The sequence below is a fragment of the Pteronotus mesoamericanus genome, unplaced genomic scaffold (genome assembly GCF_021234165.1).
Source record: "Pteronotus mesoamericanus isolate MK-2021 breed Mesoamerican mustached bat unplaced genomic scaffold, CSHL_Meso_final contig_2, whole genome shotgun sequence".
In the NCBI taxonomy this organism is placed as follows: domain Eukaryota; kingdom Metazoa; phylum Chordata; class Mammalia; order Chiroptera; family Mormoopidae; genus Pteronotus; species Pteronotus mesoamericanus.
Genome location: NW_026555084.1, coordinates 18,220,882 through 18,245,427, shown reverse-complemented (window position 1 = coordinate 18,245,427; position 24,546 = coordinate 18,220,882). Strand labels below are relative to the sequence as shown.

At 37.0% G+C, this 24,546-nt stretch overlaps 1 protein-coding gene across 1 annotated transcript in view; it reads right to left on the bottom strand.

Moving 5' to 3' along the window:
• Nucleotides 1-24,546, bottom strand: part of LARS1 (leucyl-tRNA synthetase 1) — a 51,340-nt gene that overhangs the window by 6,957 nt on the left and 19,837 nt on the right. Inside the window, exons 11-29 of the mRNA XM_054568236.1 lie at nt 24,449-24,536; nt 24,293-24,369; nt 21,331-21,384; nt 20,449-20,589; nt 18,592-18,669; nt 14,837-14,922; nt 14,677-14,742; nt 14,496-14,578; nt 14,022-14,160; nt 13,453-13,665; nt 12,896-12,953; nt 11,756-11,819; nt 10,326-10,509; nt 8,875-8,965; nt 7,861-8,001; nt 6,710-6,850; nt 6,353-6,463; nt 3,911-4,021; nt 1,136-1,240 (exon numbers count right to left, since the gene is read on the bottom strand). Coding sequence (XP_054424211.1) covers nt 1,136-1,240; nt 3,911-4,021; nt 6,353-6,463; nt 6,710-6,850; nt 7,861-8,001; nt 8,875-8,965; nt 10,326-10,509; nt 11,756-11,819; nt 12,896-12,953; nt 13,453-13,665; nt 14,022-14,160; nt 14,496-14,578; nt 14,677-14,742; nt 14,837-14,922; nt 18,592-18,669; nt 20,449-20,589; nt 21,331-21,384; nt 24,293-24,369; nt 24,449-24,536 — 2,031 coding nt within the window. The remainder of the gene's footprint in view (nt 1-1,135; nt 1,241-3,910; nt 4,022-6,352; nt 6,464-6,709; nt 6,851-7,860; nt 8,002-8,874; nt 8,966-10,325; nt 10,510-11,755; nt 11,820-12,895; nt 12,954-13,452; nt 13,666-14,021; nt 14,161-14,495; nt 14,579-14,676; nt 14,743-14,836; nt 14,923-18,591; nt 18,670-20,448; nt 20,590-21,330; nt 21,385-24,292; nt 24,370-24,448; nt 24,537-24,546) is intronic.

The following is a 24,546-nucleotide window of genomic DNA, read 5'->3' as shown; positions in this document are numbered from 1 at the left end:
TGATCCTAAATGTGTCCCCATTTCCCAAAGATCCAGGAAGTTTCTGACCTCCATGAATATATATGAATATTTAGAGATATCCTTAAAATAGATGTCTAGTAATATTAATAAATTTAATTAACTTATTTATAATTACATGACATGAAAGGGTTATTTAGAAATAACTATCTTCCATTCTAATATTTCATGAAACAATTTTATTCAAATTCTAAACCTGCATTTTTTTTCACGTCAGTGTCTTCATTATTGCTAGAACCACTTTGAGTCTTCTAACAGTTTTTCTAGAGCAAATCATCTTTCCTTCTGCCTTAGTTGCCTGAGAGACAGCATTTTTAGAATCAGTATGTGGCCAGATGGTGGGACGGCAAGAATGTGTGAAAGCTATTAGTAATGTTCTAGCTCTTGAGTTGGTAGTAGACTCATGGATGTTCATTACATTATCATTTTTTAAAAAATGGGATGTAATGTACACATAGGGAATACGGTTGATAATATCACAATAACTTTGTATGGTGACAGATGGCTACGAGATTTCTCATGGTGATCACTTTGCAAGGTATATCAATGTCAAAGAATTGCACTGTATACCTGAAACTAATATATTGTATGTCAACTATGCTTTAATTAAAAAGTTTTACATTCCAGAATTTAAAAATGTTTAATAAATTAAAATTTAAAAACATAACCAGATATGGATCCATAATAATATATCATGAACTAAGGATTCTAATTAATCCAGTTTTGTGAATCTGAGGCCTAAAAGGAAGCAGTGGGGGAGAGGAAGCAGCAATTCAGAGTACCCCATAACACAAGAGATTTCAAAGTATTTGTATGTAAGGTCTCTCCTCATTGTTTAAAAAATAATGGGGCAGGGGGTGATAAATCCAGGTCTATACAGCTAATGTTTTATGTACAGAATAAATGATAAGTGAAATAAGACAACAGATCATTTTTTTTCTTCCTGGAACTTCTATGCCCCATCCATTCTCTTTCTCTCCCAAATATTCCTGACTGATGTATTTGTCCAAGTTACTAAACAAAGAAGATGAAGTTTATAAAAGATTCATTATAAAACCAAAGAACTGGATTATGTTTACTATGGTTAACTCATTATTACAAATCTAGCCCCTCTTACCTCAAGGGAATTAGTCAGGTAGACTATGTTCTCCATAAGCACGGTCTGTTCATCAAATTCTAATTGCAAATCCAGAACACGAGGTCCCACCTTCTCCAGATTTTCCTAACAGCCAAAATGGTTTTGAAAAACAAAATCATATTAAGAATATGTTGAAAAGAATTTATTTCCTCCAAAGCAATCATTCTTCTCTCAACTGATAAAATCTTCAAATTTGAACAGTTAAAGGCAAGGCCTTGGACTCATGGTTTCCCTTATCTATGTCTGCTTGTTAATGAAATTACTAGCTCAGAGAAATTATCATTTAAAATATGATAAGATTAAGGCAGCAATGAAAAGACTAGAAAGACAAGGTTTTCAGATTCATGAAATAAATGATTTTATCAGTTTATTTACACTGATTTAATATGCAAACCCAAAGAATCTGCTTTGATAGGGAATCAAACAAATGTGTGAAAATATCCCTTCAAGTAACCAAAATAATAATAATGATAATAATAAATTTTCCAAGATACCAAATTTTTAAAGCTCTTTCAGAGAATATGAATTAATAATAAATTCCCCAAGATATTCCTGCAAATTTAAAAATAAAATTTTAAAAGCCATACTAAATGACTACTGTGGCATATACAAAACAATTTTTCTTAACTTTCTTGAACACAAAATAAAATATTTGCCAACTCAAAATGTAACTTTGTAGAGCACAGTTCGTGCACTAATATAGCTAGCTGCCTAGAACAGATTGCATTTATGTGAAAGTGACCTAACATGATTCCTAATATTTATTGTTTTCATTTACTTTCCAAGGCTGTTTCTTTTCCGGGGGGGGGGGGGGGGGATATGCTAAAAAGCCATTTTCTTATTACCAGAGTTATTAAACACTTTTTAACACCACTCATATGCCTGGCAAATCAGCAGTATTACTGAAAAAAACATATCACTACTTAAATAGTCTAACACTGGTTTTTCAAAAAGGTAGCTCTTGATCTAAAATCATATAACTAATTTTCAAATCAGTTCCTCTGAATTCTGTTAATGTATATCATCAACATTAGTTGTCTTTGCAGCCAACAATAGGATATTTTGTTGAATCCATATATTGACAATGGATCTGGCACTCTGACCAATGGGACCAATGACTTAGGAGCATGCCAGCAGGCATATTATAACTTGATTGGGATTGGTCAACCCAGAACTCTTAAATTATTTCTCAACCTTGAAATATCATAAGGCTCAGCTAGTTAACTCTGGTCTAGGAGAATTAAAAGGCTCTCCTAAGAATACAATCTACTCTAATACAGGACAAGCCAAGAGTCTGGGTCTCCATCAGGCAGGCATCTGCCGCCTAGAAGATTCGAGAATTAATGTAAAGTACAAGAATAACCATTATTTGCCCAGCAGGCTGGAGGACACCAATTTATATCTTTAAAAAATGAGCTTACTGCTTGACAGGTAGTACTTAAGTGTGTTAAAACTATATTATTTCATTGACTCCTCACAGCACTCTTAAAAAGTTCTATTAATTTTCTCACGTTATAGATGAAAAAACACGTGGCCCAAAGAATTTAAATGATTTATCTAAAGCTTCATAACTAAGAAGTAACAGGCAAACAGGATTTGGACCAAGACTTACCTGACCTCAGAGCCTGAGATCTTAAGCAACAGACAGCCTTCTTTCTATTTCTTTTTGTGAAAGAATCCAATAGATCAACTATGCACAACAAGAAAACTAAGACTCTAACCCATTGATTCTTAACAGGGGAGCTGCAGGGGAGGTGCTGAATTTGCCTACAGGAGACATTTAGCAATGTCTGAAAACATTTTTGCTTGCCACAGTTGAGGGAGGTGACAGAAAGGCTCCGCTGGCATCTAGTGGGTAGATGCCAAGGATACCGCTACCCCCTCCGCAGGGGTGTCCAACACGCGGCCCGCGGGCCGCATGCAGGCCAGGATAGCTATGAATGTGGCCCAACACAAAATCGGAAATTGATTTAAAACATCACTGACTTTTATTACTAAGTTTTATACTAAGTTTATTACTTAGATATGTACATTTTCTATATCAGTGATCACAAATGTAGGACCTGCTCGACAGTTTTAAAAGATTATTGAAAGGGCCGCTGCATAATTAGCATTATTATGTGAGGACTTTTTTGCTTATCTGTGGCGGCGGATATTGCGAAAATTATGCATGGACCTTTTTTTGCTCATCAGTTTTGTTAGTGTTTGTGTGCTTACTGTGTGGCCCAAGACAAATCCCCTTCTTCCAGTATGGGCCAGAGACGCCAAAAGGCTGACACCCCCGCTCTACAGTGTGCAGGACATCTCCCCACAACAAAGAACTAACTATCTGGCCCAAAACGCCAATACAGCCATCACGGAGAGACCCTGGTTGCGCCACTGTACACAACATTCATCCTGTTAGTGCTAAACTTATCCAAATGTAGGATCTTAATGCCAGTGACAGGATCTAGTAAAAACACCCCAATGTAGGTCAAAAGAATGTGCTTCCTCCCTAAACTAAAAGGAAGGGAAGGGAGAACATGAAGAGAATCATTTACTGCAGCAATTCCAAACCACTTTTTCTTCCGCAAGGCCTATTTTTACATACTCAGCAATTCCACAGGTAAACCCCAAATCTGGTTGCTCATTTCCCATAACCACGGACTGAAAGGCGCTATTTCAGCAGATTTCTGGGGGAGACTCCCCCGTCCTCCTACTGTCCTATCGAACCATCGCTCATGTGGTGACAGCCACACAAGGTCCACAGCTTACCTTAACCATGGCAACAAATGGCATCACTTTCTTCATGTATTTCTTCAATTCTGGCAAACTGCCTAGCTCATTAGCAATGATTTTGTTATCAGGCAATTTTCCGCCATTGTTCTAAAAAAAATAAAAATAAAAAGAGTTGGGGAGGAAAGTGGAGAACAACATTTTAAAGAAGATGCAGGACTGATGTGGGAAGTCAGGCAGACACCGAACGAAGCCTCTACCAGTCTGCCGGAGAAGAGCGGAAAAGCGTGAGGCCCTGGCATTGTAAGGGAAAGACGAGTGAATAAACAGAAGGAGCCTCCCATTCCCTCTCAATTCAGGGAACACGTGACTTTCAGGGTAAGGAAGAAAATCAGGTGCACCATGCTGAACAGTAACTTTTTCCTTACAATACTGGCACCTCCAGGATTATACCATTAGATCTTACCTTGTGAGGAAAAAAAAATGGTCTTATAGACTTCCCAAAGTATTTCATTAGTTATATCAAAATGAAAAACTACACACAACTATCGTACAGATTTATAGGTCTGCTTTTGAACACTTTATTATAAACTGTTACCACAAACATGAACAAGAGTCTGTAGCCATCGTCCTGTTAAAAACAGTATTATTCCTATCTACTCAAAACCAAGTGCCTGTATTGTATACCACTAATATGCATAAGTCCCAAATGTGCTGCCTGAATTTAAGTTCATTTCTGCAAACATCAACTGTCCCCTTTAATAGAGTGAGAAAGCAAGAAGCCTTTTCAGAGTTTTAGGTGACTCATTTTCTCCTTGATGGAAAAGCACAGTATCAAAGTCAAGCGTTGGGAATGAATCGAAATGAAAAGTAGCACATAGTAAGATTTCCAATAAACCACTTACTTTCATTTCTAACCTTTACTAAGTAAGGTCCATGGTAAAATTCTTTTCTCTATTTGTCAGTGTGTTGCTTAGAAATACAGATGAAAGCGAAAAAGAGAGGGTAGGAAACACTCCTTTGCCTTGTGTCACAAAAAAAAGGTGCCACAATCCACACAAGAACATTCTTCTTGATTACACACTAACATTCTTTTGCTACTTTTAGTTAAAAACAAAAATTTTAAAGGAAGTTAAGCATTCCAAATAATGCCAAAAGATGATGTCACTTTGAAACTATGTGATAACTTGTTCATGAATGCTAAGTAAAAACATAACCTCTAAAAGAACAGTGGTGCCCTGACAGGTGTGGCTCAGCTGGTTGGGTGTAGTCCCACCAAGCGAAAGGCTGCAGGTTCGATTCCCAGCCAGGGCACGTGCCTGGGTTGTGGGTTTGGTCCCCAGCCAGGGCACAAACACGATGCAACCAATCAATGTTTCTCTCTTCTATCAATGTTTCTCTCCCTCTCTTTCTCCCTCCTTTCCCCTCTCTCTAAAAATAAATTAATTAATTAATAATAAAAAAATTAAAAGAACAGTGGTGGTGCATTTCTTTTTAATAAATGGGACATTATATACTACATACATAGTTCTACTGCTTCATTGAAAATGCTGGTATGAATATACAATTCACTGAGGTACAGTTTCACTTTTCTACCTCTGAAAGTAGTTTTTGCTCTTTTACTTACAAGTCAAAACCTGCAAGCAGATTCTAAAGGCTCTCTTCTGTTTTTATTACACACGAAGGGGAAAGTAGGTCTACATAACTATAGGTTCACAACAAATAAAAACACACTTGTTCTCTTTCTATCAAATTTTCCAAATGTACAAGTTTTTATGAATATTTCTTAATTAGCTATAAAAATTATTGAGGCAAAATTCTAATAAAGGTCCATAAAAATCAAAGCTAAGGATTTTTTCCTGTATGTTATCACTTTATGCTGTGGCTTTTCTATTCTCTCTCTCTCTCTCTCTCTCTTTCTCTCTCTCTCAGTGCATCTTCACGGTTTGCATCTAAGTTTAAAGAACTAAGTTTCAATACTGAGATTGCTTTCAATATAACTGTCACATTTAATAGCTAGTTACCTGACAGAGCCAAAACAACATCAAACTCTCCATTTCTATGGGTAATTATTAAACTGAACATTCTCTTTTAAATTATTCAAGAGCCACACTTCAAGTTTCTCAAACATAATAAGGTTAAGGTTTCATGAATCTTAGTGCTTTTGCTTCATAACTTTAACCACACGTATGTAAAAAAGTCCCCTAGCTTTTAATTACATACAACTAGATTCAGTGTATTCTTGTATGAAAGTTTCAAAAATGACAAAAATCAGCAGCTTTTCCCTTGGCATCCATTTCAGTGCCACCAAGGATAACAAAGAACACTCTATGCCTAGAGATAATTAAACAAAGCTGCCAATCTTCCTTCTCCCAGACACTGCTGAAATCCTAAAAAAAAAAAAAAATGAAAAACGTGCAGGCAGGACACAACAAGAATAGTCTGGAGAAACAGTTGGAGAAAGTCTGCTGAGAGCATCACCTGAAAGTGGTTGCGTAGAACTGAAAGGGTGGTGTGTTGCCAAGACGGGTAGTTCTTCGCCACGTAGATGGTACAATGAGAAGGCTTCTGAGGTGGTTGTGTGTCAGCCTTCTACAGGGCAGGGAAAAGGCAAAAACATCATCGCTTTCCTATAAACCAAAGATGAAAAGGACCCTCCCCCAGCAGATGCCACTACTGCCTTTAACATTAAAAAATATACACAGTACAAAACTGCATTAGTAATGAAGACAGCCCCCCGCATTTTAATGAAAGTCATCTTAATTTTCATTACTGTTAAATATCATTTGACCAATAACTTTTCAGGAATGACCTTTTTAAAAAAATAAATGACTTCACCTTCCCTTTAGCTGGCATCATGTAACTCTTCAGTCGCAGTCTGAGGTCGTGTGCCACCTCCATGAGATACTGTGAGGAACGTATCAAGGCTTCATCCACGGGACCAACGACAGGCCATGAGGCGCTCATAATTGAGTCAGGCTTTTAAATAAAGGCAAAAAGAAGGTTCAGGGAGATTAGACAACACATCTGTTTTATGATTCTTGATTACAATTTCCTACCAAGGCTGCCATCTGTAATTGTGTGCTCGAAGTTCAGAACCTTGACTCCACACAGCACACTTCCACAGCCTCTGATCTAATGTTCCCTAGAATTCAAGCTGTGAAGTCTGACTCTACATTCTTAATTAGCATCCATTTGTACAAGCACATTAATACCCACACACATATGCTCACTTTCAAAGAAAATTATGTAATGCTAATTTGCCTAAATTTAATCATTATTATATAAATTATGCACACTCTCAGTTTTTATCCCATTAACACATCCAGTGTTGAAAGTGTGGCTATTTGGTATATACACCATGACTGCATTTTTATATTGTTCATGCAGTGAAATATGCAAAGGAGCTTGGTTAATAAGGTTGGAAAGGAGTTATTAAAGCAGCCAATCTGTTTATCTGTGAGCCAGGGAGAAATAATTGAATTTATCCTCACAGTAAAAATGCTAATATAATATCCCTGAATATGCAGCCCTATATGTGCCAGGAATTTTACATAAAACAAGAATATTTCTGCAAATATACACTTCTATCTTTGTTTATAAGTAGTTCATAACATTATCTTTCTCAATATTTTCACCTCTTAAACAGCTGGAAAAAGAATATTAGTTATACATGTATTCAAACATATATCTGAACATATTTAAATGTATTATAACACTTCCTAATAGGAATTAGGTGATAAACAACATGCATATTGTCAATGTTTTTAAAATATATACACTGTGTGTATGTAAATAAAGGAACACACATGACATATCTATTTAAATAGGAGGCAGTTTAACATGTTGCAATAATTATGACAATGATGCTAACATTATCCTTAAAATACTCATTTTCAGACTTTTCCTCTTAAGTAACAACATTACCACATTTATTTAATGAGACAAAAATCAAAAACTGCCACAACATCTTAAATGCACAGTGATACCTTTCCCAGGAGTGTCCAGATGTGCTCGCACACATGTGGACAAAATGGAGCCAAGAGAAGTGTCTGAACTTCAATAAACCGGAACACGAGGTCCCTGTGCATCCCTTCGATGGCCAATTCACGGTACTTATCTTTCGCAGCCTATAAAAGTTGAAATTATTTACCATTTCTCTCCCTATACTTCTTCAAAATAAAAGTAAAGAGGAAAAAATTCCGCATCTCTCTTTTAATGCATTTTTAAGTTTTTAGTCATTTAAAATTCCATAATGAATTTTTGCAAAGGTATTACTTTCACAATTTGCAAGTGAATGTATATCAATCCCTGCCCAAACGATACTGTAGTTTTATGAGTCTCAGAAAAGTTTTTTAAAAGACATTTTGTAACAGACATAAAAGCTGAACAATTTAAACTGCACATTAAAAACGAATGCTCTGAGCAGCATATAGAAAAGATATTTAAGAATCCAAAAAAGGCTATACATATGGCACACTGCTATGCTCAGCACTTACCCTTATTTAACCACATCTACGAAAAACAACTTTCATAAATCCCAATGAGATATTTTACAAAATTGATTGAGTAGAGCTACATTTTTACTTTAAGTACTTCTGCCAAACTTGAGGAAATACTGACACCTTGTGGAAAACCTCAGAAAATGTTTGTTTTCAAACAAAACAATTAGTTAACAATTATGCCTTTATTTCTTATTCCTTTATTTTTTTCCTCAACTTAAAAATCTTTTTGTGGAAAGTATTAATGATTTTTAGATTTAATCTCTTTATGAATGTTCCTAGCTCAACTATAAATAGAATTACTTATGTTAAATGAACATACTAGAAAAAGTACCAATGGAAACTACTTACAATCACAATTCACTGAATTTAAAAATTTCTTAACATTTCCAGTCTCCACTTTAGATGAGTTATTATGACATAGCAGGAGGAAAAAAGGGCAAAAATACATCATATTCACACTGACATATTTTATAGCTACTAAAAAAATTAACAGCCTACCTGCAACTCAAAAAACCCTGTTTTCAAAGCTTCTTTAAACATCATCTTTTCATAGTTTTGATCTGTTTTTATAATTCCTGCATTCATTTCACTATTGAATAGGAAAAAAAGGTTATTGAGTATAAAGGCAAGTACAGATAGGTATAAAAACCTGCTGCATATACTCATAAACAGTAAAACTGAGAACAATGTCCAAAACATTTGAAACTGTCCACCACAAAACCATCTTCATGTTCCTTAAAACTGCCTGTGTCATCCACCTTTTTTTTTCATCCTCACTCAAGAGCACACTTTTTGATTTTAGACTGAGAGGAAGGGAGGGAGAGAAACATCGCTGTGAGAGAGAAGCATCAACTGGTTGCCTCTCGCACACACCCGAACCTGCAACCTAGGCATGTGCCCTGAGCAGGAATCAAACCTGTGACCTTTCCGTTTACAGGACGACACTCCAACCAACTGAGTCACACCAATCAGGGCTCTATGTATCCACCTTTAAGTACATATTGTCATCAGATACTTGCTCAAAGCTCCTGTGTATAACAACACTGTTAACCATGTTCCTACTTAAAAATTCCTTCATGGAAGCTTAGTTACGAAGCCCGAAATGCAATATGAAAAGTTTACCAAAAGCTGGAGTCAGGTTTAACTGTTGTATTTTAAACAACTGACACTGGATATTCAAGAGAAATTTTCTTGTGCTGCCGCAGGCCTTGCATAACCTGGCCTCACCTGGCCCCTGGCTTGTTTCGCCTCCCACCTCTGCCCTCCACATGCTGAACTTCACAGAAATGCCATGCTCTTCCCATAGTTTCTCCTGTCCTTGCAAAAATGCTCATTATTCTTCAAGAAACCCAGAACTCACATACCACCTAATCCCCTCAGTCCCTACTGTTACATTTACAAACAGTGGGAAAAGTGTTTTTGTGTTTTTCTCTCCTGCTAGCCAATAAGGAAGGATCAAGTCTTACATATCTTTGTAAGGCAAGTACATGGGATTTTTTCTGATACATAGAGGCTGACAAATGTCTTTTGAGGGGAAAAGGAAAATTATAATTATCCACTTCATCTACTTTTCCTTGAACCATTCCAGCCAACTTTAATGCAAGAAAGCATGGTAAAATGCTTATGAGAATGGGCTTTGGAGAGAGGTAGAAGCAAATTCATATGCCAAGTTTGCAATTACTAGCTTTAAGGCATTTAATGAAATAACTTTCCTAAGCCTCAATTTCTTTAACTATAAAATACAGCTAAAAATATATAAAGTTGCTAAAGAGGCAAAAGTCAGATAATGGATTCAAAGTAATTAGCATTGTACCTAGCGTAAGTAAGCATTCAATAAATAGTAGCTATTATTATCGTCTAATTTATTTTAGGGGGAGGGAGAAGAAAACTTAAAAATGCACGAGGACTAAGCAACCCTGAGCACAAAGTGGCTGGAGTCCACAGATTACCTGGCAAAAACGCGGTCGTTGAAGGTGCTGGCAGGACCACTTCTTAGGCTACCCCGGTTGGTAACCATTTCTTTCACCCACTCCACCCATGTGTACAGACGGAGAATACCTGCATCCGCCATGGCTTCCACAAAGTTAGCATCTTCAACAGTGTCGCCAGCATCAGCCAGAGCCAAGCGCATCCCTGGAAGAAGAAAAGAAAACAATCGATGGTTTTAAAGCTTGGTTACTGAAGAACAACTACGCATCCAGCTGGGTATTCCAAGAAGCCCACATACAAATTAAGAAATGACCAGTGTTCTAAAGGACTGCCATGGATCAACAGCAAAAATGAAAATCACCAGAAGTAGAATCCCTAATGATGCTGTTAAAATATCTGAACCATCTACATTAATTTGCATACGCTTAGCATCCATATGTGTTTTTTCTCAGGCATGGTGAGTTAATGAGACAAAGTGATCTTCAATGAGGCAAAGGAAAAAAAATAATAAACTAGGAATAGATATCCTTATCAACATCTCAGCCTCATTCAGAGAGAGCAAAACATTATATTTTAATGCATGAGAACACACATTGGTGCTTTATGTGTACAAACATAAATTTAATTCTTAGTCCTTAGAGTAGATTCTTCCAAGTTTTCTACTAACAAAATTTTACTTTTCAACCAGAATCTTTGATTCAAAAATACTGAAAAAAAGCCATCGGTAAGAGCCTACTTCAATTACAGGACATCCTTGCAATGGAACACTATATTGCTGCTAAAAAGAATACTGTGTTATGGAAACAACTTCTTTCCTTAAACCCCATGAACCAACCGCTGCTAACTTCAAATTCGTCTTCTGCAGCTTCCTCAACGCTCTCAGGTTTCACGGCACTAAAAAGAGTCAGGGCCTTGCTTGGGTTAGGCTTTGGCTTACAGGAATGTTGTGGCTGGTTTGAGCTTCTATCCAGACCATTAACGCTTTCATATCAGCAATCAGGCTATTTTGCTTTCTTATTATTCCTGTGTGCACTGGAGTAGTACTTTTAATTTCCTTCAATAACTTTTCCATGGCTTTCACAACTTGGCTAACTGCTGAAAGCAGCCTAGCTCTCAGCCCATCTCGGCTTTCGACATGCTTTCTTGCATTTCCTCACTAAGCTTAATCATTTCTAGCTTTTGATTAAAAGTGAGAGACATGTGACTGTTCCTTTCACTTGAACACTTAGAGGCCATGGGAGGGTTATTACTGGCCTAATTTAAATATCATTGTATCTCAGCTATTCTTATGTTTTAATTATTATGGCATTTCTACACAAAGAAAACATGAATACTTTTGGTATAAGCAGAAGAGAAAAGCAGTAACATTAAAACAATTCTAAATTGCCTGGCGTAATCTGAGGAGAGTCAAACCCTACGCAACAGTGATGATTAAAAAAAGTACACTCACCGTCGGCTGAGAATTTGTCAATGGCTTGGGTCAAAGTGAGGAAGTTGCCTGTGGATTTCGACATCTGGAATAGAAAGCCATTGAGTAGGCATTAGTAAGACTATACATAAATGAAACAAATCAGATCAACCAAATCAAATGAAATGTGTTGGCAACAATCAGACACAGACAGAAAAAGAGTAGAAATGTGAAAAGAAAAAGATACCCTGCCCTAATTTTGCAGAGTGAAGACTGAAGTCCAGTCCAGAGTGGCTTACATGGGCCGCTCAGCTAGTCAGCGGGAGCTGGGACTCCGGTCTGATACTGGGCCCGCTGCTCTTTCCAGTAGACTATGCTATTAGTTCATCCCTGTGGGATGATCCCACTAGAACTCTGGAACATTTCAGCGGATGGCAGGGGGGCTTTATACCAGTCGTTCCGAAATAAATGGACTAGATCACGAGGTCAGAGTTAGGGTTTTAGGGAACTTCCCATCATTGGGGTGACAGTAATTAACTGGTTGTCAAATTGTGCTCTGTCTGAGGGCAGCACACCCGAGGAGGCTCTCACTGTGCACAACCTGCAATCTTTATTATTTTAAAGTTTTTATGTCTTTATGCAAAGAGATTATTGGTATCAGTAAAGTTATGAGAAATTGATTATTACATCCATTTCCTACTACATGGAAATAAAGTATCTTGTACCAATAAAATCAGTACAGTGTGTAACACACAATGTTGACACCAAAGAAAATGTCATGTTACAACAAACTCCAAAACCCTATTATTCTAATTCAGTGGCCAGTCACAGTGTAACACACACACACAAACCCCCACCAAACTCTTTTCTCAACTTAAAGAGAAAGATACTCCAAGGTATTCTGGTTTACTATCTCTGTCTCCATCTATTTCTCTCTGTCCCTCTCTTTGCTCCAGTCATAATTCATGTCACCTTTTGAATCTAAATACAATGTTATAATAGGTGATATTACAACAGTAGGTCCCTCCCCTCAATTAATACCATCTATTCTACACATGTTATTTTAAAGATAAAACTTTAATTTATGATTTTCATATTCTTTCTTTAATAAGAAAAGTGTAACTCCCTAAATCTGAGAAGCTCTCTGAGAATTCTAACTTGGCGGGAGGCCACAGGCCTTACCTTCTCAGAGTTGAGGAGAAGATGTCCATTTGCTCGCACAGCCACAGGCCATTTGTCACTTTACAGGTAAATGTTTAAAGACAGAAAATAAAACTTAAAGATTGTGGTGAAGGCTTAAAATGTTGAGATAAATGCTAAAAGAGTCATAAAAGTTTGCTAGGACAAATGTATAAGGATATATACTAAGCCGTGTTTGGAACAGGAAACAAGTGAAAACAACTAAAGTGCCCATTAGCAAAGGACTGATCATAAAAACTATGGTACAGGCATGCAGTGAATTACTGCAAGTATTTAAAAAACATAGGCAGGGCTATATATGGATATAAAAAGATCTTAGAAATATATATTTAAATGAAGAAACACGAGACAGAAATGGTGTCTACGACATCACATCTTTGTATAAATTAAAATATAAATAAGCAAAATAAGCACAGATATCTGATGCTGGTGTAACTGGCAAATCTATACCCTGCACAGTAACTTCTCATATATTTGAAGCCATAAGACACCCGTGTCAATAAGCAATAAATTTAGTCCACATCTCTTTTAGCACTCACCTTTGTTCTGGCCACATAGCCACGTGATTATAAAGGTAGTACGAAAGGTGATTTGGAACAAGATCCTTGCCAGACACTCGGAGATCCACAGGATACCAGAACTCAAACTCTTGCTTTAACTGATCTAATTTTTCCTTTGGGATCTGGGTTTTAGGAAATGGAGACTCCTTGAAGAAAATATAATCCCAGACTTCCTTGGTCATCTGCTGTGGTCTGTATGAAAAGAAAACAAACAACCAACAACAAAATAAATAAATATAACTTTTAAGAACCATTATTTCAATCTAACCATGAATTAGGAATCTCTTAATGTAGTTAGAGTAACAAATGAGGGCAATAGACTCCCATAAAAATGAAGGATGGATAATAACAACAGAGGAGGAACTATTAATTACTTTTTCTCAGTTCAATAGCAAAACAAACAAAAAGACAAAAAGAAAGCATGACAAAATTCTGCCAAATGAACTCTTATGAAAACTAAATATTAAAAGAAAAGCTTTAACACGTAAATCAAAAGATCAAATATCTTGCTGACAAATTAGACCTCCTTCCCTTATCCATTTACCAACCTGATGCCCAGTGGAGACCCTGCCTGTCCACGCAAGTCCCCTCCCTGCAAAAGGTGGGCCACCGTGTAAAATGCCATGTAAATAGTGGAATCAGAGAGTGACTCAATCAGCCACTGTTCGTCCCAAGGCAGACGAGTACCTGGAAGATAAAAAGAAGTAATGCACGAGGGACCTTAGAGACACTTCATCTATAAATCCACATGTTAAGAATAGTTCTATGGTATTTGCAAAGCGCCTAAAGAAGAAGTTCTTAAATTTACTCGAGTAATTAATATAAATAAAATAGCAAATAAAGAGCAAACTGCGATAGAGGAGGCATCCTTCTACCACTAGGTAGAGGGCAGAGGACCAGGGCTTAGTTTCCCTCACTCCCTAACCAAAAGCTGTCATTTCCAATTCAGAAAGGAGAGAGAATTAGGTAAAAGCATGAGTTTGCCAAAGTCATTCAAAGAGAAAAATCTGAGGTTTGCTTACCTAAACCATAAGTTCTTGAGCAAGCATGCTCTTGGAGCCATCCTAACGTAGCTTCAAAATTCCTCCTGGTCTCCTCACAGAATCTGAAGAGAGAGAAATAAAGAGAGTAGGAGTTTCACCTCTACTATCTTCCATGTTTCTCATTTCCTTTCCCTTCCCTCAACACTTTCTCCCATCTTACGTTTCCAGGTTCTTCAAGGACTGGGATGTCTGCTTTTTCCAGTTCTCTTCTCCATAATCCAAGTACCTGGGAGTACACAAATTGATTAGACACCAAAGCCAGAAGGATGAGGAGAGTGACTGTAGGAAATTTCTTCTTGCCACAGGAAAGACTCACTAACCACTGGTCACACAGGGCCACGACACATTCATCTGAAGACCTGGACATGACTTGTTTCTCTGGTTCCATGTAAATAAACGCATCTCCCTAAATGGAAGTAAATAAAAACATATCAGGTATTATATCAAGTCAATCTCTATTCTTCAAGGATAATAAATATAGCTTTTTAAAAATGCTGTACCACTAATAATCAAAGCCCCACACTTTCATTTTATCTTCCTTCTTCCCAGGGTAAAATTATCTGCCTTATTTTCTACACAACACTTGCTTTTGAAAAGCACTGTTGTCAAATGGGTGGCCTTCCCTAGGCAGAACATTCCTCTTCAGTGGAAAATCAAAAAAGTTCCATCGTTTCTACGCCTATGTTTTGAAGGTCAGATTGCCTATGATGTCCTTTTATCCTAGTTATAATAACAATAGAAAGAAAACAAAAAAATTAAATGCATAAAATTTTTTTAAAAATAGATGCACAAAAATTAAAAATAGAAAATACTGCTCGTAAAGACTTAGAGAACATGAAAAATTCTCACTAGAAAACTGACCATGAATGTTATTTTTTTTTACCAAATATAAGTATCTCTTAGTACATTATGGTCCCAAACTTTTTAAGCAAGGATAATCTTTTAAAATAATATTCAGCATTATTATTCATAATATGATTCATTGCTCTGTGTTCTTAAATGGAATTCTTAATGCTGAACTTCAACAGCTAGGACTTTTGCTTAAAGGTGCTGAATTAAAAACAGATATTTAACTCTGCCCCCTCTCAAAATTCCAATAAAAGGACAACAAAGAGGTTTCTTTTGTAATGGCATGAACCTACGAAGACAAGGAGAATGGGAGAAAAAACAATATCCAGCACATCTGGGAAAACTAAAAAGTGGGATGAGTGCTGTTCGGCAGATTGAAGAAAGCTGGCTGAATTCTAAGCCAGTGGCAGAGAAAGCTGATGAGCAATTCCATTTGCATACCGCCCCCCCAAACTCAGGAAATGGTTGCACAAGATAGTTCTGAAAGAGGCACCATGAGGCTGCAAAGAGAACAACTGTCTTTTAAAGAAGAGGTTAGAGCCCCACCTTCCCGAATCCCGCGCTGTGCAGACAGGAGACTGACCCTCCCAGTGCAGACAGGGCAATGAAGGCTTATTCTCTGGAGAGGATAAAAGAGAGTCCCTCAACCAGAGGGCAAAGATGAGGGTATGTGTGGCCTAGTGAATATGCAGATGAAGTGAAAATCAGCACCCTGGGGGTTGGAACATGCACTAGCAACCTCCTCCCGCTTCAGCTCCCAGAATGCTGTTACCTCAGATCCTTAGACATTTTAAGCCAGAGATGGCTAGAATCTTCTGTGGGGAATCTAACAAACCCAAGAAGCCCTACCTAACATCAGGGCACAAATGGCCCTTCCAGATCTGCCCACTGAAGCCCCGTGACAAGTCCTACCTACATCCCAAAAGGTTCCAAAAAACTTTTTGTACCCACGCTAAAATAATCAAGTCTTCCTCAAGGAAGAGATTAAGATTTCACATCTCTGTTAATTATATCTCAATTCTTAAAAAAAGATTTCACATCCATAAGACAAGAATAGCCTATAAAAAAGGGTCAGTCAGAAAACAAGAATATGCTCTTTAGGTGGTCCTAAGGTGATACCTGCTAAAGCTGGGTGCAGGGCATACAGGAATTCATCATCCTACTCTCTATTTATTTATAAGTTTGAAATTTTCCATTCAAGAAGATTTTTAAAATGAATTCTTAGAAATTGCTATTTACATGTACACATGTACACACAACTAGCAGATATTTTAAAACATACAGTAAACAAAAACTCATTCACACACACACACGAAAAGTTGAGGGACTCTGCCAGAAAGAAAGGCAAAAGGACTTCCAGAGTGTAAGAAGTCACATACTTGAACCGTAAGAATTCAGAAAGCAAAAATAAAGAATAGGAAGAGATGAAATAAATAAAAAGACAAGAAATTTTCCCAAAATTAAGAATACAAGTTTTCAGATTGAAGAGGCCCAACAAGCAACCAAAAGGAGTGAAAACTGACCTAAACCAAGGCAAATCACCATGAAATTCCAGAATGCTGGAAGAAAGAATAATATTTTACTAGCTTCCAGAAGGGGGAAAAACACAGGTCACTTACAAAAGATCAGTTATTACCAGAATGCTTTTGAATTTCTCAAAAGCATCACTGAACCAGAACACCATGGGTAACGCCCTCAAAATCTTAACGGAAAATTATTTCCAAGCCAGAATTCCGCACCCAGGTAATCAAGGGCAAATAAGGATAGAATAAAGATATTTGAGACATGGAAGGCTGCGAAAATTTACCTTCCAGATACTTTCCTCAGGAAAGCTACTAGAGGGAGAGCTTCACTAAAATAAGAAAGTAAGTAAGAAAGAAGCAGCCAGGGAATCAAGGAAACAGGGCATCCAAGAGCAAGAGCAGCAAGGAAACCTTCAGTAAAGGTGGAGGAAGATCGCTAAGGACACCTGTGCCCCAGGACAGCAGGCAACCAGCACAGACTCAGACTGGCCCGAAGCCTCTGGGAGAGTATTCTCTAAGAAGGAACCTGGAGCATAATGTGCCTGAAGGTACTGAGAGGAGAAATAAACAGAAGGGACAGAATTTGGGATGGTGTATTAGGAAGCGTACTTAAAAGTAAGGAAATCTTTGCTCTGGCCGGGTCACTCAGCTGATTGGAGCATCATCCTGTGCACCAAAAGGTTATAGTTGCGGGCTCAATCCCCAATTGGGGTGCATACAGGAGGCAACCAGTCAATGCTTCTCTCTAAGATGGATAATCATATTCTCAGGCGAAGATTGAAAAAAAAAGGATAAGGAATTTTTAAAAAGAGAGACAATTATTAATGTCAGGGAAAACCAAAAGCTAGGGAAGAAAAATTCTCATTGTATACGTTGTAGATCATCCATGTCTAAAAAATGAAAATACTGACTATTGCTCCCACTTTATGTTTTAATTCATATAAAATATACCTATACCAGGAAGATGGGGGATGGAGAAGTACATGAATGTGCAGTGAGGTTAGAGAGGAGGCCACAAGATTCGAGGGAGAGTTAAATCCTGATTTTCCAGAGTAGAGTCAATGGCTGATGACTAAATCTAAAAAATAAACTCAAAGTTATACCACAAACATTTAGAATCGAGATGTGTAAGAGAGATGGAAGTCGATACTAAAAAAAACCTAAAACAGTTGAAAGTGAGCTTCTCCAAAAAAGAGAAATTTAAGAGAATGTAGAAGGATAAAGAGGAAACTGTGGCTTTTTTTAAGAAACCTTTCAGACCACTGTCTCTCTGCGTTATGGGTATATATAACTGGCAAAAATAAAAAGTTTAATTTAACAAATAATTAAGTAGCTCAATACACGTTACAGCAAAAATGAAGGTAGAGGAGAGGATGAAAGTAAAAAATAAAGCACTATAGAAAGAGAGCGCTTTAACTACTAGTATCCCAAACAGCCACACCAGAGTATATTCAAGGTCTCTGTAGGAGCTTTGCACGTGCCAACTTGAGAATGCTGCTTCTGTCAACGTTGCAGGTGAAAAGTTCAACTTACACAAATTGCTAAACAGGTCTCCTATTTTCTGCCACAAAACTATAGGCTACCTTTAATAAAGCTCAAGGTTCCACTACAGACTCACTGTGCTGATTAACACTGTAAAGTGTGTCTATTAACTAAAAGCTTTTCTCCTAAAAACAACCTTCAGAGAATGGCCTATCACTTACAACGTCAATCATCTTTTTCTGAATAGTCTTCTTTACGTCTTGAACCTTCTGTCCTTTAAATCCATCCACCAACATTACCTAAAAGGATGAGAGTGAGAGGGGAAAAAAAAAACCACATAGAAAAATAATTAAAATTTGCTTTGCGTTCCCCTCCCCAATCTTTTCCCTAATTAATTTTACTTCCATCCACAAACCCAAGACCTTTTTTATGGTAAAGTTTGTCACATTTACAACCATAATTTTTTTATTTTGCCATAGCTTGGGCAACGTACATTTGTTTTTCTTTTAGTATAAGTAGGACAGCTGTCAAGATGGGTAGGAAGAAACACTCGCTCCCTTCCCCCCTCAGGCTGCTGTGAGGTGAGAGCTCCACCACACTCACCCACCTCATCCCTGAAGGCTTTGGGAGAATGGACTGAGCGTGTCCAGCTCAGCCCCACTGGGGCTCCCCTTTCCAAATCCACCTGCTGCCACCGAGCATCACCCTTTGCTTGGCCATCGGATAAACTCAGCTCTGAGAGGAAGGCCTACTGTCTTTCAACTCTGCCTTTTACTTGGTGGGGGAATTTAATTCAGGGTGAAGTAGGAGCCTGCCATTGTCATCACAGTTCTAAGCCATAACCCCCTCTCAGCTGAACTGACCTCCCTCTGCCTGACTCCCGTGTCTCCCTCCAACAGATTCTAAGCCAAAGACACAAGTTCTTTCTTGACCTTCCAATCCTCTAACACTACCAAAACGCTTCATACCTATTTAATTCACCATTACGAAATTGTACTTCTTGATCAGTATGATGCAGTGGTGAAGAGTGCAAATTCTAGAGCCAAGCTGCCCAGCTCGGATCTCTGTTCTGTCACTTGCTGGCTACCTGGCTGATCTTGGGTCCATTACTTAGTCTCTTAGTACCTCAATCTCCTCATCTGTAAAATGGGGAAAATAGTGCCTACTTCATGAGGTTATTTTGAAACTTAGGTACGTTAATGTGTAAGTACTATATAGGCACTGGCTTTTATTATCACCCAAAATGTTTAAGTCATTTTAAAAAAAATAACCAATTCTTTGTTATATAGAAAAATGACAGTAAAGGTAAAAAATGTTTAATTCTCATTTACCTCCTTAAATATCTTCATTTTAACTATGTACAATGGTACCATATGTATATAGTATGTAGGGGCACTAGACTTATCAGAGTGATCACTTGATAAACTACATAAATGTCTAACCACTATGTTGTGCACCTGAAACTAATATAATATTGCATGTCAATTGTAATTGAAAAAAATGTTTTTACATCTTTGTTTTAACCTTAGTTGAAGTTTTACTTTCTCTAACCTAGTCTTCTTTCCGTGGAAATGTAGTAAATCACATTAACATAGGCACAATTAAGGAAAAAGAGGTTCGGATCATGTATGTTGTGCTCGTCTGGCATTTGGTAGTCAGTAACAAGTAAATTAATGAACTGAATAAAATTGCTTATTTAAAATATAAAATTCTTCATTTAAAGAGCAAAAGAAAGGAACAAGTATTGTTTATCCAATGAACCTTTGGAGTTTATTGAACAATAATATGAACTAACTTTAAATATCTTCTCAAGAAATTCATTCCTTAAGATTTCCACAGGGCACAAAAAAATGTAATTTCTATAAAGACTACTATTACCCCGCTCCAAAAAGAAAAGATTGTAAAAAATTTGGAAAAAAATAGAAGAATCTCTTACTAATCTCATATCAGCCTGTCATAGGTCTGTATATGACTGAAACTATATTGAATTTTTCTGTGTATTTTTTAAAATCAGTAAGAAAAAAGAAATCACAGAACAAGGAATAAATCAAATAAAAACAAACAGAATTATTACTTACACCATCATAAAACCCTTTTAGATATAATTTCTCCTTTGCTTCTGCAAGTTTTTCTCGGTCATTCTGGCTCTGAACTTTCAATTCATCACAAATGGTTACAGCAGAGAGATTTCCAAAACCAGGGATTTCAATGACTGGCACCTGCAAAAAGCAACGTCAGGAACTTTTTCACCCCAAACACACACACAAAGAAGGGGCATAGTCCTTTCTTTTTGCTTCTACTATGCCATCAAGTCATTTCAGATTCTCTGTATCATAGTAACAGCACCACACATAAAGTAATGGCAGAGTGACTATCAACCCTCCAGGCATGAGCTGGTGTTCCTCCTCTCCAGAGGCCCTTCCCAAGTTCTGCACACGGCCCCTCCCTTACCACACATGCACCTTCCCCAGCTCTCATCCCTCCACGGCATCCAATTCACTGAATAATTAATACAAACTAGCAAAATTGTGTAAACAACTAAGTATTCCAAGGGTCTTGTTTTTGGTTTCTAATAAGTCCTCTGTATTTTTCATGAGAGGTATTTGTTAGTAATTTAATTTTTTCTACTGCAGGCACAAATATGAAAACATGAACACTTTGTCCCTAGAAGCCTGGAAATTGGCCAAACTAGCAAAATAAGCTACAAAAAATTTGCTAAAAAGCCACTTGTTTGTTCTAGAATTTCAGGTGCCAGGTGCTAAGAAAATGCTTATTGTTAGTTTTTTTCTCACTCTTTATCTTCCACAGCAGATGCCAAGTTAAAATAAATTCTCAGGTAAACTCCCTTTTATTTCTATACTTCATTAATTACTTAATTTTGTTACAAAGAAAATGTCAGCCCTTCTTTTTCCTCTGATAAAGAAATGGATATAAATATACTGAAAAATCTAGGTACTCACTGGCTCAAATGGCAAGACCATGTCATCCCTAATCCCATACTTTGCTCGTAAGGCCTACGAAAAAATTACAAGTTAACATTAATGATCAACACTTTACTGGTATAATCATTTAATCATTGAGAGAAGAAATCTCCAAATTTTTTTTTTATGCTATTATTTCTTCTCCCCTCCATACACAGCAATTTTTTATCTTTACCAACTATTACAAGAAGGGATCTATGACTTCCAAAAACTCAAAATCTAAGTTAAATGAATGGCTTAAATCATGAAACTGTACAGCCCAAGCAAAAATTCAAAAATTCAGAAACACACACACACACACACACACACATATCTCACTTAAAATTAGGTTCATATTCTAGGTTGCAATAAAAATGTGAATATCAGAAAACTTTTCAAAAGTTTAAGGAAATCTAGCACATCGACCAATTAAAAAAGAAAAATTCATGTGACCATATCAAAAGATGCAAAAAAAAAAGCATTTGACAAAATCCAATACCCAGTCATGATAAACTCTCAGTAAACTAGAATAGAGGGGCTTGCTCAACTACTTAAAGACTATTAAAAACCTACAACTAACATCATACTTCATGGTGAGACACTCAAACCCTTCCCACTAAGATCAGGAGATGGCAAGGATGTCCCCTTTCACCATTGCTTTTTAACATCACACTGCACGTTCTTGCTAATGCAATAAGGCAAGAAAAGGAAAGGTATACAGATCAGCATAATCATCAATGTAGAACATCCAAAAAAGAATTAAAAAACAAAACAACTCCTGGAACTAATAAGCAATTATAGCTCGGCTGTAGGATAAAAGGTTAATATACAGAAGTTGATTGTGTTCCTAAATACCAATAAACAAGTGGAATTTAAAATTAAAAACACAGTACCATTTATATTAGCATTCAGAAAAGTAAATACTTAGGTATAGAAACTAACAAAATATATGTGAGGAAAACTCTAACAAACAAAATCAAAGAGCTAAAAAAAAATAGAGAAATATCCCACGTTCATGGGTTGGAAGACGCAGTATTTTCAAGATATCAGTTCTTCCCAACTTGACCTATAGATTTAATGCAATCCCAGCAATTTATTTTATGGATATTGACTGACTAATTCTAAAGTTTATATGGAGATGCAAAAGACCCAGAATAGACAACTAAATACTGAAAGACAAGAACAAAGCTGCAGAACTGACACTATTCAACTTCAAGACTTAGTATAAAACTATAGTAATCAAGACATTGCGGTGTTGCCGAAAGAACCAACAGATCAATGGAACAGAACAGACAGCCCACAGGTCCCCATAAATATAGTCAAGCAATGTCTGACAAAGGAGCAAAGGCAAGACAAGGAAGCAAAGACAGTATCTTTGACAAATGTTGCTAGAACAAATAGATGTACACATGCAGAAAAAAATGAATCGAAACATAGGCTTTGCACCTTCACAAAAATTAACTCAAAACAGATCACAGACCTAGATGTAAATCCCCAAACCATAAAATATACATGAAAACCTAAATGACCTCAGGTATGGTGATGGCTTTTTTAGACACAACACCAAAGAAATAACCTATGAAAGAAATAGTTGATAAGCTGGACTTCATTAAAATCAAAAACGTCTGCTCTGCAATACACAGTATCGAAAGAATTACAACATAAGCAATAGACTGGGAAAAGATATTTATAAAAGATGTATCTGATCAAGGACTGTTATCCAGAATATATAAAGAACTCTTAGAACTCCACAATAAGAAAACAAACAACCTGATTAAAAAATGAGCCAAAGACCTTAACAGACACACCTCACCAAAGATATAGAAAGGGCAAATAAGACTATGAAAAGACGTTCCACATCATATCATCAGGGAAATGTAAATTAAAAGAACAGTGAGAAACCACTACACACCTTATTAAAATGGTCAAAATTCTGAACACTGATAACACCAAATGCTAGTAAGGATGTGGTACAACAGGAACTCTCACACGGCAGAAATGCAAAATGGTACAACTACTTTGGAAGACAGTTTGGCGGTTTCATACAAACTAAACAGATTCTTACCACATGATCCAGCAATCACACTCTTTGGTGTTTACTTAAAAGAGTTAAAAAGTTATGTCCACACAAAAGCTTGCACATGAATGTTTATAGCAGCTTTATGCATAATTGCCCACCAACTTGTTAGCAACCAAGATGTTCTTTGGTAGGTGAATCGATAAATAACCAGTGGAACATCCAGACAGTAGAATATTATTCAGCACTAAAAAGCAATAAGCCATGAAGCTATGAAAAGACATAGAGAAACTTTAAATGCATATTACTAAGTGAAAGAAATCAATCTGAGAAGGCTACATACTGTATGATTCCAACTATATGACATTCTGGAAAAGGCAACACCATGAAGACAAGATAGTGGTTGTCAATGCCCCATAGGTGGGAGAGTGGGGAGAGATGAACAGGAAAGCACAGAGAAATTTTAAGGCAAAGAAAATGATAAATGATCTCACTAAACATTTGTCCAAATCCACAGAATGTACAACACCAAGATTAAACCCCACGGTAAACTATGGACTTTGGGTGACTATGACTGTCAATATAAGTTCGTTTTGGTAAAAAAGGTACCATTCCGGTGAGTGATGTTGATAGTGGGGAGGCTATGCATGTGTTGGGGCGGGGGAAATGGGAAATATCTGCACCTGCCTCTCAATTTTGTTAGGAACCTAAAATTGCTCTAAAAAAATAAAGTCTCTTAAATAAATTCTATTCCAACATTTTATTTAAAAAATTATATTCAAAATTCAAACCACAGGGAAATATATAAACATCAAGAATGGAGTTAGAAATTACAGTTCAAAGATCCATGCATAGCTTTTTGGCCTAATCCCATAGTGCAGTTCAGCGGTACCTGACCAATTAGATGATGAAGAGGAAATAAGAATGTGAAACTCAGATACTCACTTGCTTTTTCTTCAAGTCCCTGAGGGCAGCAAAATCATCAGGGGAGTCAGAGGGGACACTTGTGACCACCCCAGTGCCTTGTAAAAGAGAGTGTGGAATTGATTAATACAGCCAGATGTGATTACCATAGTATTTTTATAGAGAAATAAACTCTACCTTTATCCTCCTTAATGGTGAGCATCGGGAGAACATAGATCACCTTGTAGGATGTTAGAGGTGCAGAAAGTGATGCACCAAGAATTTCCTGCGGCAGG